The sequence below is a fragment of the Neopsephotus bourkii genome, unplaced genomic scaffold (genome assembly GCF_033783945.1).
Source record: "Neopsephotus bourkii isolate Nb327-2 ecotype Australia unplaced genomic scaffold, CSIRO-AGI_Nbou_v1 NB_53, whole genome shotgun sequence".
Taxonomy (NCBI): domain Eukaryota; kingdom Metazoa; phylum Chordata; class Aves; order Psittaciformes; family Psittacidae; genus Neopsephotus; species Neopsephotus bourkii.
The window spans coordinates 2,987,392-3,005,426 of record NW_026900570.1 but is presented as its reverse complement, the minus strand read 5'-3'; the positions used below and the strand labels follow the sequence as shown (position 1 = coordinate 3,005,426).

The 18,035-nt window shown below is 41.5% G+C and overlaps 1 protein-coding gene across 1 annotated transcript in view; it reads left to right on the top strand.

Annotated features, from left to right (window-relative positions):
- Positions 1 to 447: 447 nt before the first annotated feature.
- The window catches only part of PAXIP1 (PAX interacting protein 1), a 37,101-nt gene continuing 19,513 nt past the window's right edge, over positions 448 to 18,035 (top strand). The window contains 7 exon segments of the mRNA XM_061349371.1: positions 448 to 868; positions 870 to 942; positions 944 to 1,063; positions 6,397 to 6,531; positions 8,529 to 8,572; positions 15,076 to 15,139; positions 16,120 to 16,233. Coding sequence (XP_061205355.1) covers positions 825 to 868; positions 870 to 942; positions 944 to 1,063; positions 6,397 to 6,531; positions 8,529 to 8,572; positions 15,076 to 15,139; positions 16,120 to 16,233 — 594 coding nt within the window. The 5' untranslated portion in view covers positions 448 to 824.

Sequence of the window (18,035 nt, the reverse complement as noted above, 5' to 3'; positions counted from 1 at the left end):
GACCTTAAAGCTTACCCAGTTTGAAACCCCTGCCACGGGCAGGGACACCTTCCACTAGACCAGGTTATGCGAAGCCCCTCCAACCTGGCTGTTGCTTGATTTCCCCCAATAAACAGAGATGAAAGCCTTCAATACTGAAGAATATCGGGTACCACAGCCCTTTACTCCTCGCTTTCCCCACATTTATAGCACAAGGCGTGCGGCTCCCGCCTAACGCAGGCGCCCCGACCAACACAAGGCCCTCCTCAGAAACCAGGGCTCAGGGCGGACACTGGACCCTGCCACCTGAGAGGGCCGCTGGTGGTCGCTCATCGCTTCCCCCCGGCGCTGTGACGGCCCCTCCGCACGCCGGGGTGCTCGCCTGCGCGGCGCGGCTGGAAGCGAGGCGGAGCCATGCCTAGAACGGCTGTGGCCGAGGAAACCCACCGCGACCACGGCCGCGGCTGACTCCTTCGCGGCGGGAACGGGGGGCGGAGCCTATGGGGAGGGGCGGGGCCTGGGGCGGCCCTGAGGGGCGGGGATGACGGGCGGCTCACTCCCTTCCCCCCTTTCCTCGCCTGTTTGCCAATGGGCGGGTCTGGGTATCCCCGCTGCCCGCCTCTGTCGTTCGGGGCGAGTCCATTGCGTTCCGTGCGGGGGGAGCTTCGGACCCGGATGCTGGTTCCCGGTCCGGTTCGGAGAGAGAAGGACGAGCAAGGATAGGCCCGTGGATTAGGAACGGGCGCTGTCCTGTGGCAGTGGGGGTCTCTGATCGGGCGGGGGGAGCCGCTTTGTCCGGGCGGCTCTCCCCTCCCCCTTAGATCCCCTCTGCGTGCCGGCGGGAGATGGTGTATCCCGCAGCGCGCGCCTTGCTCGCGCGGTTCGGCGGCAGGGGGAGGGGACGGGAGACCCGGGCCCCACCGGTTCCTCACAGTGAGCGCGGGACTATCGGGAAGGGGGCGCGGGGAGGGGGCCCGCGGTGCTGGTGACCGGCACCATGTTGGCGGACGAGGAGGAGTTGAAAGTCCCGGAGGATATGTTCAAAGATGTCAAGTTCTTCGTAGTGGGAGACATCGACCCCAAGGTACTGGCTCACCCTGCCCCTCACCCCTTCTTGTCTTTCCCTCCTTGCTCCCCCCCGGGGGGGGCACTGTGGGGTCGCCACTGTGGGGTCGCCCAGCTCCTCTACCCCACCCCCTCCCCCTCCTTGGACAGGTCCCCGCTCGGGATCGAGGCTTACGCGTCGTTTCGTAGCGCGCGCTGCCGGGGAAGGGCCGGGGTATGGGGGGGGTCTGAGTAAGGCGGGCGGGCGCCTGAAGGGGTGCTAGGGGGGTCAGGGTAACGGCCGGTAACGGCCCTGCCCGCGGCCAGCGAACCGCCACCCGCCATGGGAGCCAGCGGCCCCGGCGCGCAGGCCCCGCAGCCGCCTCAGCGCAGGAGGGGCGGGCCAAGGGACTTCCTGTTATAGCTCGGGCCGGGTGGCCGCGCGGGGCAGCAACTCTGTCCTGGCGCTCCGGCGCCCCGAGAGCGGGCCGTTCCGCAGGGCCGCGTTCGGCCCCCGCCCTGCAGCCCTCAGCGTCCCGCTGTGCCGACCCCTGCCGCTCCCGTCCCCGCCCCGCCACTGTATCCGGATTCAGGACCGGGATAGTGACAGGCTGCCCTCGGCGCGGGGAGGCGTCTCAAGCTTGCCCTGCCCGCCCCACACGCGCGAGCCCGGTCGCACGGTCTGCCGTCCGCCGCTGTGTGGGCCCCGAAAGCACAGTCCAGGACCCCCTCAGAGCTGTGGTGCCCGCCCCTGGACATTGCAGAGCCCTTGGGGTGCACAGAGGTTCTGATGTGGTTACGGTGTCGTCTCCGTGTTTTCCCTGCCCGGATCAGGAGGAGGCAAGTGGCAAAAGGTGCTGACAAATACCCATCCATTCCGCAGTACCCTGGATGTCAAGGCGGGCCTGCTGTGGCCTGGGGCAGCACCCTGGATGATGAAGTTGGCCTTGTAGTTAATAACACCCAGTCACGTTGGGTGAAGGTGGTTAAATAAAAGTTTCTGTGGCATGTCCAATTAGACAAGTGTTTGAGGTGTACTGTAACTAGCTTTAGGACAGTACCTTCATGCAAACATATTGCAACATCACACTGAAAGTCTTTGCTGCTTTGGTAGCTGTTGAAGTTAAATCTTAGTTCAGCTTTATGTTCCTTTAATCTCATTTGCTGACGTTCACTGAGTCTTGTAGGCCTTTAAGTGAAATTCAGATGTAGGCACTGACCTGTTGAGATGCTTTTTATTCATAGGAATAGGATTACATGCTGAAAGAAATACAGTTTATGAATGTAGTTAAAAAACAGGAAAGAAAACCAACAGTTTTTAGGCATAACTTTTTTGAGAATGTGTTAGGGCTTGGATAACAATAACTGTATTTTAAAACCCATTTATAATAGCAATATTATTATGTGTATGAAGATAGTGCAAAAAGTCAAAGGGACTCTTGCATACCATTTATTATATAGTATCCCAAAAAGCACGTAGTTCTGTGTTGACATTGTAAAACAGTAAGTAGTATTCCTCCGTAGAGTGAATAAACAAGCATTCTGTTAAGCTAGTTTCCTTTCTTATATTAAGTTCTTAGCAGTTAGTGTCATTATCTTAAGGCCTTGATTTGCTGTTAATGAAGTACACTAAATTATCCTTTATTTGTGGGTGGCTTCTCTGGGTTGCAGGAAGACACCAAGGGTGGTTCAAGTGGAGTTGGTAAGGTCAGCCTCTGCACTGAGCAGAATGGGCTGTACTGCTTCCAAGATCAGGTCATGCTCGAAGCTGTTTGGCCACTTTCTCATTACGAGTGATGCCTGAATTGAGAAGTCCTGAGGATCTGAAGTGCTTCTGTGGCTGGCTCACCCGATTAAACACTGTGCTCTCCAGTGCGCTGGTTTCTGAAGTGTCTTGCTGGTGTGGCACAGTGTTACATGGAGACCAGGACTAGCTCCTGTCCGTGCTGGTGAGCCCTTGGGAGCAGGAGGCACTGGATAGGGGAAAGCTGAGCCAGAGCAAGGAGGTGCATGGTGCTGAGCTTGTGGCAGCTCTTGGTGAATGCTGTTGCCCCGATTCTGCAGGTGCCTTCTGAGGTACCCTGGGAACAACGTAAAAAGAGGAGTGTTTTGTGTTTTGAGGGAGAAAGCAGAAATTCTAAATTGAGCTCCACAAATAATAGCTTTTAAAACCAGTTCTTATAGTGAGATGTTCCATTACTAATATAAAAAATTGCACATGTATTTGGTGCTTGTTATTTCTTCATGTACAAATGGTTGCTAGCTTCATTCTGAGAAGTTTCCTCCTTTGCCTTTTGGGGAGGAGCACACTTTGATCAGATTAAATTTCCAAATGGCTTCTTGGAAAAACCAGTTATCTTAATAAATATTAAAGCAGGCTTAGAACAAGTGAGCACTCTAATCAAAACAAATCCAAGAGTAAGGAGAAAAAAAAAAGAAAGGTAATTTATTCAGGTGAATAACTGTGTACTCACTACCTATTGAAACATATGCAGTATAAACTAGAAAGGAAACAAAAGCCTGGAACTGTGCCTAGATGTTCCTTGGCAAATGAAGGAGAATTAGGATGCTGGCTCCCAACTTCAAATCCATTCCACTGGGATGTGCACTTTGCTACTCACACCTTACAGGGTATTATGAGTACATGTCAGCTATTGCTTTTTTTAAATAAATGCTTTTCCTGCTTTCCCAGAAATTGTAAACCCAAACCATCATGCTCTGATAGCACCAATTATGATCAATATTTTATACGTAAAGAGATAAATAATACAATGCAGCATAAAGACTTTGGGCAGGATATCTGGTTAGCTCTTGGTTTATTATTATTTTTTCATGCCCATTGTTGTACTTCTTAGTTTTGAACTATTCCTCTCTTTTCTTCCAACACAGATTTTACTGAGAAAGAATAAAGATAAACTTTATATGCACCAAAAAATGAAATTTCATTAAGGTATATAAGCTAATACCAAAAGTGTGGAATTTTTTACAGTTATCATTTTGGGGCTTTTTAGCATTTTATTTTCTAGTTACAGGTATATGGTTGATACTGGTGTAGGTGAATTTTTTTAACTGGGCCAATATAGCTTTTCAGTCCAGGCACTACTTAAACTAAAGAAGTCATGTTCTGAGAGGAGTTTTGAAGTTGACAGGGGCTAGATTGGGAGAAGTCTTTTTCATATCACTTCATATCACATATAACAATATGACATTATTATCTACCATATTTATAGCGCTTACCACCTGAATCCAGTGTAACTTTTTGCATAAGCAGACTCTTCACTTAAACTAATGCAGAATTGTTTTATTGTAACAAAAAAAATATCATAATTCTGACTAGCTGTAACTTCTTTCTCACACTGTCTGATGGATATGGGTGCTCAGTTTTTATTGCATTCGCTCCTGGTTTTAGCTTTCCGTTAAACAGTTGAATGGGGCTTGTAACTTGGACAAAGCTGTGCAAGACAAAGAGCTTCTGTGGTGGGGCTGTTCTTATATATCGACTGTTTTCAAAAGTGCTTTATTTTGATTCTGCTTTTCCCATTGGAATTACAGCATCTTGTGTTACCTTATGGTTATCTGGATTTCATGCAGGAAGGTATCCTGTGGTTTAGGAGGTTGGTGTGTAAAATGGAAACATTCTCTCCTATTTTTGACTGTGTGGTAGCAAGAACAGCAAGGTTGCGATCAGTTTTCTTGGTTATTTTGGAGTAATTCTTTTGTAGTTTGATGTAGCACATACTCATCCACTGCAGAGAAAAAAAAAGTAGATTTAAAAAAAAATAGAGTTTTAAAGACAAATACTTAAGTTAGGAAATGCCAAAATGGTCTTCTCACTCAGTGGTGAAGTTTTCATCCTTGTTTTTCTGCTTAGCACAGATGCTTTATGATAGCCTGACGCAACTTTTTGGGAGAGTCTTCTATGTCCTGTTCAGTGTACAGGGTAGGTAGTAATTGCTTAAGGACCAGCTGCTTAATATTCTGTTTGATGAATGCAGCACCGTGCTCTCTGCTGTTCAGTGTTCCATCCTGTAGCAAAGGGAATGTGCCCGGTAGGTTTTGAGGGATAGACATCTATCCCTGGCAGGTTTTGGAGGACAGATGTCATGCCAGTTTGGTCCTCAAGATCATTATGAAGTGAAAATCTCTTTATGAATATTAAAACAGAAAAGATAATATTAATTGACATTTTTAACACTTGATTTAAACCATTTTCTCTTCCCTCTACACTCCACCACCTTCTCTGTTACTTTTATTCAAATAAAAATAAGTCCCGTTTTGTGGGGGCAGGACTGGATTCAGCACACAGAACTCTATAGTGCAGCTGAGAGAAAACTGAGCTCTTAAGCCAGCATCTTCTATATGGGCCTAGCAAAACTAGGAGTAAGATGTGCTTTGTGAGATGTGAGGTGTTTTGGATTTTCTGAGGACAGAGCAAAGAAGAGAGACATTTCAGTTCCAGCTCTTTAAGTTAGTAGCTTAGGGGGCACATATCCTTCTACTTTTTTTTTGTTTGTACTTTTCTAAATCAATTAGTCCTCCATCACTTCTTTCCCAATATGTCTTTGTTAGAATGTTTTCCTCTCTCAGGGCAGTGCTTACAACTTTTTTGCTTGCAGACCCTTCTCATACTGTGGGGGTGTTAGACATGATCTTTACTTGGTTCATCTATTTGACTGCACTGTTACAGAGCAGCTGGATGGCTTCTTCAAACTTACTCGTATGTTCTGGAATGGTATATTGATTTGATCTAGAAATATTGGAACCAGTGTGTTTGGTAAAGGTGGAATTCTTCTCTTAGCTGTTAGATGAACCTTAACTTTTTTTTTTTTTTTCTTTCACTCTCCGAAGTAAGTGGCTAGATCTGGAAGAATCCCTATGAAGACTGACTGCAGCGTACAGTTAGGATGTCCTCTTTTCTAAGGTCACCATTTGGTTAGCTTTTTAAATTTCAAGCTCTTCTTTTAAAGTATATTGAAACACCTGCAAAGCTGCCATATGAAAAAACCAAACACTGAGAAGGAGGGTTTTCTTCTCAGTGAGACAAAATTGTTTTGAGGTGTTTTTTGAGAAGTACGTGTTTTGAAAAAGTTTTGGCATTTTTCATATTTCTGCCCTAGCCTGAATTATTTCTGGAAAGTAAATCTTCAACTTGAATGATTGAAATATGGCAGAGGTTTAAAACACAGTCATTCAGGTTTTAAATAGGATGCATTTGGCAACTTCAGAAGGAGTGCTAGCTGCTTACAGGAGGACAACCAAGAGAGGAGTTCATATTCGTTCCTCTCACGTATTAATGTATTCTTGCATTAATGTTTTTCTGAAATAAAAGGTGCAGAAAATTGTTGACTTCTCCCTTTTCTCTTTTGGGTTTAGGTTATTCAACTTCTGAAAGCTGGGAAAGCAAAGGAAGTTTCTTACAATGCACTGGCTTCACATATTATTTCAGAAGATGGGGACAATCCAGAAGTTGGAGAATCTCGTGAAGTTTTTGATCTCCCTGTGGTAAAGGTGAATGACTCATCAGTGATACTGTTGAAGTACTGACATGGATATTTCATTGTTACAACAGAAAATGCTCGTGTTTGGATAATGACCAAATGAAACGAATCTTTAAAGATTTTTTTGTTGTTGTTGTTACACAAGCATTTTTATCCTGACTGGTAGACTTCTGTTACAATTCTGTTCCCTTCTTTCTCTTGTTGCTCTGTATCTATCAGTGTTTGAGGCTTTTTTTTGTCTTTTTTTTTTTTTTTCCAAATTCTTCCTTCAGTGATCTGTAAGAATGTTTCCTATTACCTGTATTTTGGAAATATTTCTGATAGGAAGGTTGTTACAAGATGCTGGCAATGGAAACCCTCAATTTAGAGTAAGTAGTAGACTGCTGAGGTGTTTTTTTTAAACATATAATTATAGGGTGCAGAATGATTTTGTTGATTCTGCATATGTGTACTGTGGTATTTTTAAAGACCAGGAATTTGTAGAAAAATAGATAAATTTTCTCTCAAATTTTCAGGGTTCTTTTGTTTTGGCTTTCTTTTCCCTGCTTGTACTGGAATTACTGGTATTTTTTTACTATCTTGGGTTATTTTTCTAGTGAAAGATTCTGGGCTTCATGTTTGAAAATGTGAACTTGTCACTCTGCAAGTAATAAGAAATTACTTGCAGAAAACCCACTGGTATTTCACTTCCAATACCTTTAGGTACATGATTTTGGGTTATTTCTTCCATATGGTTGCAGGTGGCAGTAGAGAGTTTTGGTAGCTCATGTTGTGAGAGTTCACCTGTCAGTGTAAAAAAATATGAATTAATTAAAAAAAAATAGAAGTAATTTAGCTAGAGACATTATGGCTGTAGTGGGTGTGGTGATTAGTTTTTTGTTTCTTTTTCGAAAGTGTCCTGTGGCATAATTGTAATCTTATAAACGAGAAGGCTGATGCGATTCTCAAGTGGAGGAAGGGCATCAATGTCCTAACAGTGCTTTCTGCTTTCTAATGCCATTTACTTTAATAATTTAATTTGATTTATAGCTGCTACTAGGTGAACTTTTTAATTTGCCAGATGAGAGCAAGTCTTTCAGTAATGGCACTTAGCTTGACCTGAAAACAGTCACAGCATGATTTGTAATCAAGACGATTAGACTAAGTATTAAGTCAGACGCAGAGGTAGCTTGTTAGAGAGAATAAGGAAGAGAAAATCTTGAGGGAATAAAATGGAATTTATTTATTTTATTTTATTTTCCCAGATGATTGAGGAGTTATGTATGAAATAGTTTTAGTCTTTTTTTTTTTTATATGCCTTCTTCAGAGAGAGAGAATAACAAGAATTCAGATACCATAGACATAGTTACCACTTTCTTTTTTTTTTTTTTTTTTGTTTATTTTTTGGTGAAAAGTAATCTCATATTGAATGTGATGGCATTTTTTCTTCTTTTTCCCTTGTATACTGAACTGGGATCACTGGCCTACATCTCCATTCTGCACCACCTCGCTCTCTCCCTTTGAGCCTTCTGTCCTAGAATACTGTCAGTTAGGGGCTTGTATGCTTAACAGCCGGCATTGCTGCGTTTTCAGAAACTTCTTTCTATGTAAGGTTCTTGACCCCATCTGATGAGTGTAAGATAGGGGGTTTTGTATGGGCTGTTGGTGTTTGGTTGGTTGATTGTTTTTTGGTTTGGTGGTTGGTTTTTTTTTTGCTCTTTTTTTTTCATTTGTGTTGTTTTTTTGAGCAGGGAGAACTGAAAAAAGAGGATGAATAAATACTATAAATGGCACAATAGAAATACAAGACACAAGGGCTCCCATATTGCTGCTTGACCTGTAAGCAATCTTAGAAGTAAATCAGAACAGTCTTTTTTTTTTTGTAAAGGCCTAAGTACAATGCTTGAAAGGCTTTTAAAGCTGGGAGATACTATACTGAAACTAGCTATAGTATGAACTTGGGAGGTAATTCGTGTTTCATACATGCAGATCAAGGTTTTTAATTATGTCATGGTTTTTATTTTTCAGCCTTCCTGGGTGATCTTGTCTGTTCGCTGTGGAGCTCTTCTACCGTATCCTTTAAGTTCAAATTTGAATCAGTTGTATAAGGAAGCATCCTCCCAACAACTGAAATAGCAAGGGTTGTTATTAGAGAAAGATTGAGTTGCTTTGAGAGATGTGTTCAAAACTGTATGTACATTGGAGAATATGCATTTTAGCTGCACTTTTTTGAGTGGTACAAGGCAGTATCTGGAAATCTCAGTTCATCTGCTTGAGCTAATCTGTGACTTTATTGTATAAACAGAGCCTCTGCTGTACATCCAGTTCAAATGAAAATGAGCTACTATGTTTAGTTCGTTTTGGGAGTCTTATCGATGCTGTCTCCGTAATGCCAAGCTATCGTGACTTGCTATTCCAGTTCTGTTTCTTAAGTGGATGTATTTTATGTGTAACTAGCGACTTGCTGCTAGTGGATGGTAAATGTAACCACTGACTAGTTTTATTGTCTGCTTAAAGCTGCTATGAACCTCTGCCAGATTCTTAAGACACATTTTTTGCTGCAGTTTCCTACTTGTGATTGGGTGACATTCAAGATTTGTAAGGAATTAATGGTTGGACTCAATGATCTTAAAGGCCTTTTGCAATCTAAACTATTCCATGAATCTATGTTAAAATAAGGGAGTAAAGACTGTTTCAAGTATGTACAGCTTAAGTTTTTAAAATTATGAGATGTGTTTCGCCTGCCATGGTTGCAGTGTGCTTGGACCTTCTTATCTTCATTTTCCTGTGCCTCTTGCTATTTTGGATGTTGACTAGGCATTTGCAAGAAAACTGTCATCAAATGCACTCAAAGCATTTTAGCTGGAAGTTGATAATTAACTGTGGGAGTATCCAGGAAAAATGCTAGAGTGCAGCAAGGGGGGACAGATGATAGCTCAGAGTAGAATGGCCTATTCTGCCTTTTGTGGAAGCAGACTTAAGTAAGGGGTAAATATTCCACAACTTATATCAACAATTCATTGTAAATAACATTTTATAGACGGTGTCAGTATTCCCATTTTTGAGATAGTCTGTCCCAGCCTTTGGTAGACCCTTGTTGTTTATATTTGGCTTGATCTAGTTCTTAACATGTTTCTTGTTTGAAGCATTTATCCTTGCATAGGGATGGCATATTTTTTCCTCTTCTTATCGCATACTACCATTTCTTCTTCCCCTCAATTTTTATATTGGATCATAGGAATGGTGAGAATGGCTAGAAAAAAACTCATGCTTTTTTTCTCACTGCATTTGTGGTGATGATTTAGTATATTGAAAAGCTGAAGCAGAGCAATGCATTTCAGTACAGATATGGATGCTGGCGGTGGACTATTCATTAGGAACTGTAGTGATAGGACAAGAGGTAATGGGTTCAAACTTAAACAGGGGAAGTTTGGATTGGATATAAGGAGGAAGTTTTTTACTGTAAGGGTGGTGAGGCATTGGAATGCGGTGCTCAAGGGAGTTATGAATGCTCCATCCCTGGCGGTGTTCAAAGCCAGGTTGGACAGAGCCTTGGGTAACATGATTTAGTGTGAGGTATCTCTGGCCATGGGAGGGGGGTTGGAACTTGATGATCTTAAGGTCCTTCCCAACCCTAACTATTCTATGATTCTATATGAGTGGATGATTACAGCAAACAATTCCAGGGCTAGGGATCTATGCTGTCAGGCACGAGATCTCATTTTTGGAATGAGATTAGCAAGTGGTTATATCAGTAGTGGAAAACAGGAGGTGGTAGACACAAGGATCCAGGTGTTTGTGTTAGGAATTCAGGTACTAATATGTGTCAGTAATTCAGAATTCATGTTTTGTACGCAGTATTTCAGGATATGTACTTTTGCATCTTGCTGTGTCTCCACTGTTTTAGAAATAGCCTTTATTTTCTCTGCTTCCTCAAGACAATTCAGCTCAGTAACTGTACTCTAGGAAGAGAAAGTGTCAAATTCATCAGATAAAATGATAGAGTGAGGTCTTCGCAGCTATTTTGATCACGACAATCAACATGTCAGGTAGGATTCAGGAGTTAGTGTGAAACACTTGCTCTAGTCATAGATAGCTTTCTGACTGAAGCAGAAGAAAGTTTTCCATGAATGACCTGGCTTCCAAATGGAAAAAATGCACCAAACATTACATGACAAAATCCAAATTAGCAGGGATACTCCTGTATTAAAAATAATTTGATTATTGTGATGTAATCTGGACTAGTGATTTTTGTTTTTTGCATCTGGAATATCCTTTTGTCACATGTCGGTAAGCCTTTTCCCTGTTCCTGAGAGCTGGTTTAAAAAAAAAAAAACAAAAAAACCTTGGAATTACCTGCTTTTCAGGCTTCAGTTATCTGGCATTGCATTATTAGTGGTATTCTTTCCTAGCGAGAAGTTGTGTTATTAGAAAACTGGTTTTCCATCTGAAACCAGGGATTTTTCAAAGGGTACTCTACAAGCTGATGTAATTACATACCCAGAAGAGAAATCCACAGATAAAACCAATTGTAACAATAAGTGTGAATGTAATTCTCAATGGCTATTGCTTAGGAAGTCTTTATTGTGGGTATATAGGAGTGGCCAAGTAAAAAGATGAGGTTTCAATTGTATCATATTCTTGAATTGCATGGAAGTATGAAGACTGTACACCTGTCAGCAGTAAATATGTCCTTGGACCTTTGCCTTTATTCTTTCTAGCACTTAATGTCCTTAGAACCTGGTGATTTTAGATTTTATTTTGAGCCTTACAGTGCTCACTAAAATAAGTTAAGTCTTAACTTTGTTCTGTTTTGGTCTCTTTACAACTTCTAGCGCTGTGGCATCTGGCCGTTCATTAGGGTTTTAGGTACTACTACCATAATGAAAAAAGCTACAGTAGTTGATAGGAAAGCTATCTTTTTGGACCCTGTTTGGGTAGAGGTTTGAGGTTCTAAATTTTTGTCCTTATGTTTTAATTTGGAGATGTAATGCTTAGTGTGGTCATTGAATTTCTGAAGAAACAAGTCCTAGGAACATGTTATATCAGTTAAATGTGTGGATCTAATAGAAGCCTTAAGGATTTTATTTTGGCTTGCTAATTCCGGTATTTACTTGATGGGCATTTTCCTGTTGGTTCTTAAAGGTGAAATTTAATGTAGAAAGACTTAATACAATATAAACACATAATATTTTTGCCAGTTTATTGTAAATACATTTTAACATCCCACTGTGAAAATTGTCTTCACCAGGGGAACTTCAGAAGGCAGAGCGATCTTTTCCCTGCCAGCTGATGTTCACAAAATCTGACCTGCAGTTGGAGGGAACTAACAGAAAAATGAATAAGGAAGCAGCCTTTGTGAAGAGGGAAAAGCAGTTTCATGTGGGAACACCTCAGTTATGGTGCCATAAAGAGGGCTGGTGATTTATTTTTTTTTTATTCTTTTGATAGTAACAAAAGCAAGAGTGAGGAAGGTTTATTTTTCACAGTCTTGAAAGAAAGTCAAAGCCCTCCTGAATTTTTGTTGCTGGGAGGAAGAAGAGTGAGTTTTGTTTCATTTCCTCTTATTTGTTTTCCAAACTCACGTGGAAGATTATTGTTGCACTGCTTGTAACTATTTTAAGAGGATTTCACTGCTATTCTTTGGAGAGTGAAAGCTGTAGTCAGACTGATGGACCCCTTAAATACCAAGCTATTTCTGTTTACATGCTAGGAGCAATGTTAAGGCAGGGAGTAGACAACTGCACACATCTGGAAGTTCCATTACTGAATCTCTAGCTTAGATGAGACACTGAGCAACACAGTGAAATTTAGGATGTTCATCTGACTTGAACTTTTTGGTAATGGCAGTAATCTATTCTTATATTTTAAGGTGGTCTGGGCTTTCTTCGCTTCCTCTGTGTTTTCTCTTCTGGGTCTCAAGATATAAATATTGCTGGTGCATCTGTCAATAACGCAGGGAAAATAATTTTGTTCTGAAAATCTCTGTGTACTGGTAACACAGTGCACATCTGGTTCTGTAGCTGTTTTTTCCAACAAGATGTGCATGTATCATAAACACAAATCATATGAAAGTATGGAAAAAGTAGAAGAGACTTCTTACAGAAGTCAGATGGTCTGTCTGTCTTCCCCAGGTCACTTCTGTCAAACCCTTCTCTCTCCTGTTTCACAAGGCCCCTCCCATTGTGGAGATTTCATAGTCTTGCCAGTCAGGGTGCAGTGCTTCGCTGTTGTGCTGGAGCTTAGCCCCATTACCATGCTGCAGTCTAACCCTGTTTTGATTTATCTGAGCCACTCTGAACAGGTAGAACAATTGTATAATAGAATCCTAGCGTTAAGGTTTGAAAAGACCTTTAAGATCTTTGAGTCCAACCATTAACCTAGCACTGACAAGTACACCGTTAAGCCATGTCCCTGCGTGCAACCTCTACGCATCTTGAAAATATCTCCAGGGATGGTGATTCCACCACTTCACTGGGCAGCCTGTTCCAATGCTTGACAACCCTTTTGGTTAAGAAATTTTTCCTGATGTTCAATCTAAACCTTCCCTTGGGGAACTTGAAGATGTTCCGTCTTGTCCTATTGCTTGTTACTTGGGAGAAGAGACTGACCCCCACCTCACTGCAGCTTCCTTTCAGGTAGTTGTAGAGAGCTATAAGGTCCCCCCTAAGACTCCTTTTCTCCAGGCTAAACAACCCCAGTTCCCTCAGCTGCTCCTCTTAAGACTCATTCTCCAGAGCCTTCAACAGCTTCATTGCTCTTTTTGGACACACTCCAGCACCTCAGTGTCTCTTGTAGTGAGGGGCCCAGAACTGAACACAGTATTCAAGGTGCAGCACCACCAGTGCGAAGTACAGGGGGATGATAACTGCCCTGTACCTGCTGACCACACTGTTCCTGATACAGGCCAGGATGCTGTCGGCCTTCTTGGCTGCCTAGGGACAAGCTGGGTCATGTTCAGTGGCCGTCAATCAGTACTCCCAGGTCCTTTTCCACAGAGCAGCTTTCTAGCCACTCTTCTCCGAGCCTGTGTTGTTGCATGGGGTTGTTGTGGCCCAAGTGCAGGATCTGGCACTCTGCCTTGTTGAACCTCATACATACATGTTGGCCACAGCCCATTGATCCAGCCTGTCCAGATCCATCTGTAGAACCTTCCTACCCTTAAGGAGATCAACACTCCCACCCAGTGAACTTACTGGGGGTGCACTCAACACAGATACTGATAAAGATACTATTAGAACCTGAATTCATCCTTGGTGATTAAATTTGGTGTAAATATTGTCAAACAGCTGTAACCATGGTTGTACATAATCTTGCACACTAACAATCTAAGCAAGGGGTTCAGTCCCATTTTTTTGAACCACAATGTTTCTTTTTCTGAAATATTTCTACAGTCAATATAGTAACTATTATCCTTGCAGATAATCTCCACAAAAATATGTAAATCTGTTAATACTTCTGCTAAGATACTATTTTCTCAGTTGGAACCATTATTTCAGCAGAGCAGTTAATGAGCTAAGCTAGTACGTACTGTTTGTGGTATCATTCCAGTTTGCAAGAAGATATATATTGTAAGGAGGAACTCCAGTAAAAGTGCCAAAAACCAAGACTGAGCAGTTCAGTGCTTAAATCTAAAAATGAAAAAACATAATACCCATTTGTGAGTCCCTTTTTGATCACAGCTTCTCCAAGGAATTTACAGCTGTATCCCTCCTTCCACTCAAGACAGTCTGTTATTTTCTTAATGCATGAGCTTGTACCTTGCTATGTTACTTGTTCGGTAACTTCTGTTGACTTAATAATCATCTGTATGCTAGGAAACTGTTTTTACTTTTCCAGTCTTTCAGATAATGCAAAAAGCAGATTAGATTCCAAATGATATCTTCAACCAAAAACTATACCATTTGGTTACCCAGCTTTGCCATTCCCAAAACCTCTGGCTTCTATACTGCTTTCTAACCCATTTTCTTCTTTTATTATCTTTAAGGCTGTGCTTTTATTTCTTGCTGGTTTTAAATTAAGTCATCTGCCTGATGCTATCTTTTTAATAAGTGTGCAAAAAAGGCACCTGTACTTTCTCACAGGTGTCTACTACTAGCTTTTGTTTTAGAAAACCACACTTTTCTTGGTCTGTCGTGGTTTATCAAATTTCTTGTGCAGCATTTTACTTCTATGTTGTCTGTTGATGACAAGCAAAAATTTCTTCAGGTTCTCCCCTACTTTTGAGCATGGAAGATAAGCACTTGATAATGAAAGGAAGCTCTTGATAATGACTTGGTTCCAAAATCTGAGCATTCTTAGATAGGGAATGAGGATGTTATGGGGAAGAGGCAAGTTTACCATGTTACCAAAATCGGTCATAATATTAGAGGTATCCTGATCGAGATTGCACCTAATTGTTTTTTCTTGATGCATAAAACTTGGAAAGAGACAATATGCTTTCTAAAGAAAAGTTTTTTGAATGGCCAGATACTTGATAAGGTCTGAGAAGTACTATGCACACTACTTAACTTCCTTTTAATGTCCCTCAGGAAACTCATTTAAGTTATCTGCATCCTTGACATCTGCTTTCCAGTGTAAGTGGCTTCTCTCCAGAATCGTGTCAGGTTTTTTTTGGAGTCACTGCGTGTCTTTCTCAGGTAAGAAGTGAACTATATTTCAGTCTACTCCAGCGTACAGTATGCGTGAGATGCTGTTCTTTTGAGAAGAGATACCAATTTTTCTGTTGCACTGACTTTTCTATATGTTTGGTGAGTTATAGCCTAAGACAATTTTTCACTGAAAATGAGGGCATGAACATTACAATCTGTGAACATTCAATCAGTATTTATCTTGTATACAGCTGTGTGGTGATTCTAAAATGCAGAGTACACTAGACTATAAACTCTTTGCTCCTATTCTTCTATTTTTGCATTAACAAAATACTTAGTCAACATGTTTTATCTACTTAGGCACTGAAACCTTAACAAGGGTGCTAGTAAATGAAGGGAAAAGGTGGTGCTTCAGTGGCTTGTGTGTGTTCACAGGCAGCTCTACAGATCTGTGACTGGTATGAGTGTGTGCAGATGGACAGAGTCAGTGCTTAGGTTGTAAACAAATATATGTTTATATATGCTTTAGACTTTTTGGCAAATTATTTCTGTAATACTAAGTGAATGGTAATGGATTAAAAGCATGTGGCTTTCTTGGCAGGTGAGGGGGACATTGCTGTGACATAAATCATTAGAATTAAACACTTCATGTGTTTATACAGGGTATTAAGTTGGTCTACTTGTTAAAACTCTGTTTAATGGATTTAAACAGGTTGTTTAAGATAAATACTTCTTGTTTGCTTGATCACTACTTTTTTCTCTTGTGGAAGGTGATATATTAGTTTCTTTAAAGGAGTGAAGAATGTTTTCTCTTTCTCTGTGCACGTTAAAAGTGATTGTTTAGTGTGTTCTTGTTTTGTGGTGTTTTCTTGCTTTTCTCTATAACTGTCATGCTAATTTGGTGTTTAAAAGTGACAGGTAATACGTTAGCCAGACTTGTAAGTGGTATGTCATTGATTGTACTGAATTTTTTCAAGCAAAGGCAGCTGGATGCACAGAACTAAAAGGCTTATCTACCTTCCTTTTAGGTTTCATCTGAAGATCGAAGTACGCTGTGGGCTTTGATTACTTTTTATGGAGGGAATTGCCAGCTGAGCCTCAATAATAAGTGTACTCATTTGATTGTGCCTGAGCCAAAGGGGGTAAGAGTTTATTACATGTGTAATTCTTCTTGCTGTAGCTCTCATTTGCTTTTGAATAATAAAAAAATTTCCATCTGCCTAAAGTTAGGTTTCTTAAGACTGTTTGTTAGTTTTGAACAGTTAAATTCAACACAATTATGCGTTGCAGATATTCAGTTCATATTTATTTTCTGCATGGCTTTAAGCCTGATTAAATAAAAAGATGATCAATTTCACATTGGTATTTGTATTTCTGGTCAAACAGAGAATTTTATTCTTTACCCTGTTTTTCTTAACCTAATTTTGATGTATCGTAGTCATTAGAGATTAGGATTTGTAAATCTGTAGGTAAAGAATCAGTGAAGAAAAACCAAGGACAGAATCGAAACATCGTATAAAATGCCCTTGCATGTTATGAATGAAGAGAGCAGAAGGAGGAACAGGTGTTTTTTTGTTGGTGGTTTGTTTGTTTGTTTGGGTTTTTTCTCAGAGAACTTGGAATCCCTCAGTTCACTTCTGAAAGAGATGGCAGAGTAAACAGTACACAGCATTTGTGTCTGACTGCTGATAAAGCAGTCACGCTTCAGATCATTTCCATCATAGCATCTATTTCACGTTTGAAGGAACTCTTAGAATTGAGTCCAACTCCTTGCTCCTTGAACTAAACCGTATCACTTAAGAGCATCGTCCAGATGTTCCTTGAGCTCTGACATGCTTGGTGCCATGGCTGCTTCGCCAGTGAGCCTGTTCCAGTAACCAGCCTTTACCTTTTGTCCAACCTGAACTTCCCGTGGCGCAGCCTCATTCCATTTCCTTGCTTCCTATCACTGGTTACCAGAAAGAGGAGATCAGCACTCCCGCCTCTGTTGTACCCCTTGAGGAAGGTGTAGACTTCTGTGAAGGCACCACTTAGCCTTCTCTTCCGCAAGCTGAACAAACCAAGTGACCTCAGCTGCTCTTGAGACCTTTCACCATCTTGGTTGTCCTCCTCTGGACGCACTCTAACAGTTTGATGCCTTTATTAGGTAAATTGAGGCACCCAAAACCACACAGTACTTGAGGTGAGGCTGCCCCAGTGCAGTGCAGAGTGGGACAGTCATCTCCCTCGACTGGCTAGCTATGCTGTACTTGGTGCATCTTAGGACTTGGTTGTCCTTCTGGCTGGCAGGGCATGCTGTTGACTGATACTCAACTTACCACCAACCTAGACCTCCAGATCTCCTTCTGCAGGGCTGCTGTCCTGCCTCTCATCCCGCAGTTTGTTTGTAAAGCCAGAATTACCTGATCCTAAGTGCAGAATCTGGCACTTGCTCTTGTTAAATTAAATATGGTTGGTGATTGCCCAGTTCTCTATCCAGATCCCTTTAAGACGTTTCTGTCCTTCAGGGGGTCCACAGCTTCTCTTAATTTAGTACCATCATTTGACTTCCCGTGTAGGAAGTGAAGTGTTGTTGCCTTTATGCAAATGGAGAAACCGCATAAAGGCAGTGTCGAGTCTATCAGAATAGCCTCCTCTACTCTAATGCTAGTAATGCTTTGGTTATTACAGTTCACTGAAACTTCATTAAGTGTTCAGGTATTTCTCTTCCTGAAGAAGAAATACATTTGTAATTGATTCAGAGTGTTTGTTCAGAGACCGAGAATACCTAAAACAAATGGATGTTCATTTAAAAATGATTCTTTGCATGCTTTTAGTTATTGAGTGTATTATTGTCCCTTTTCATATTTTGGAGATAATGTAAACTACCTAATACTAAGATAGAGAAAAATACATGCATGAAAATAAACTTATAAGTGCAATATGTAGAAAAGTGCTTTAGAAT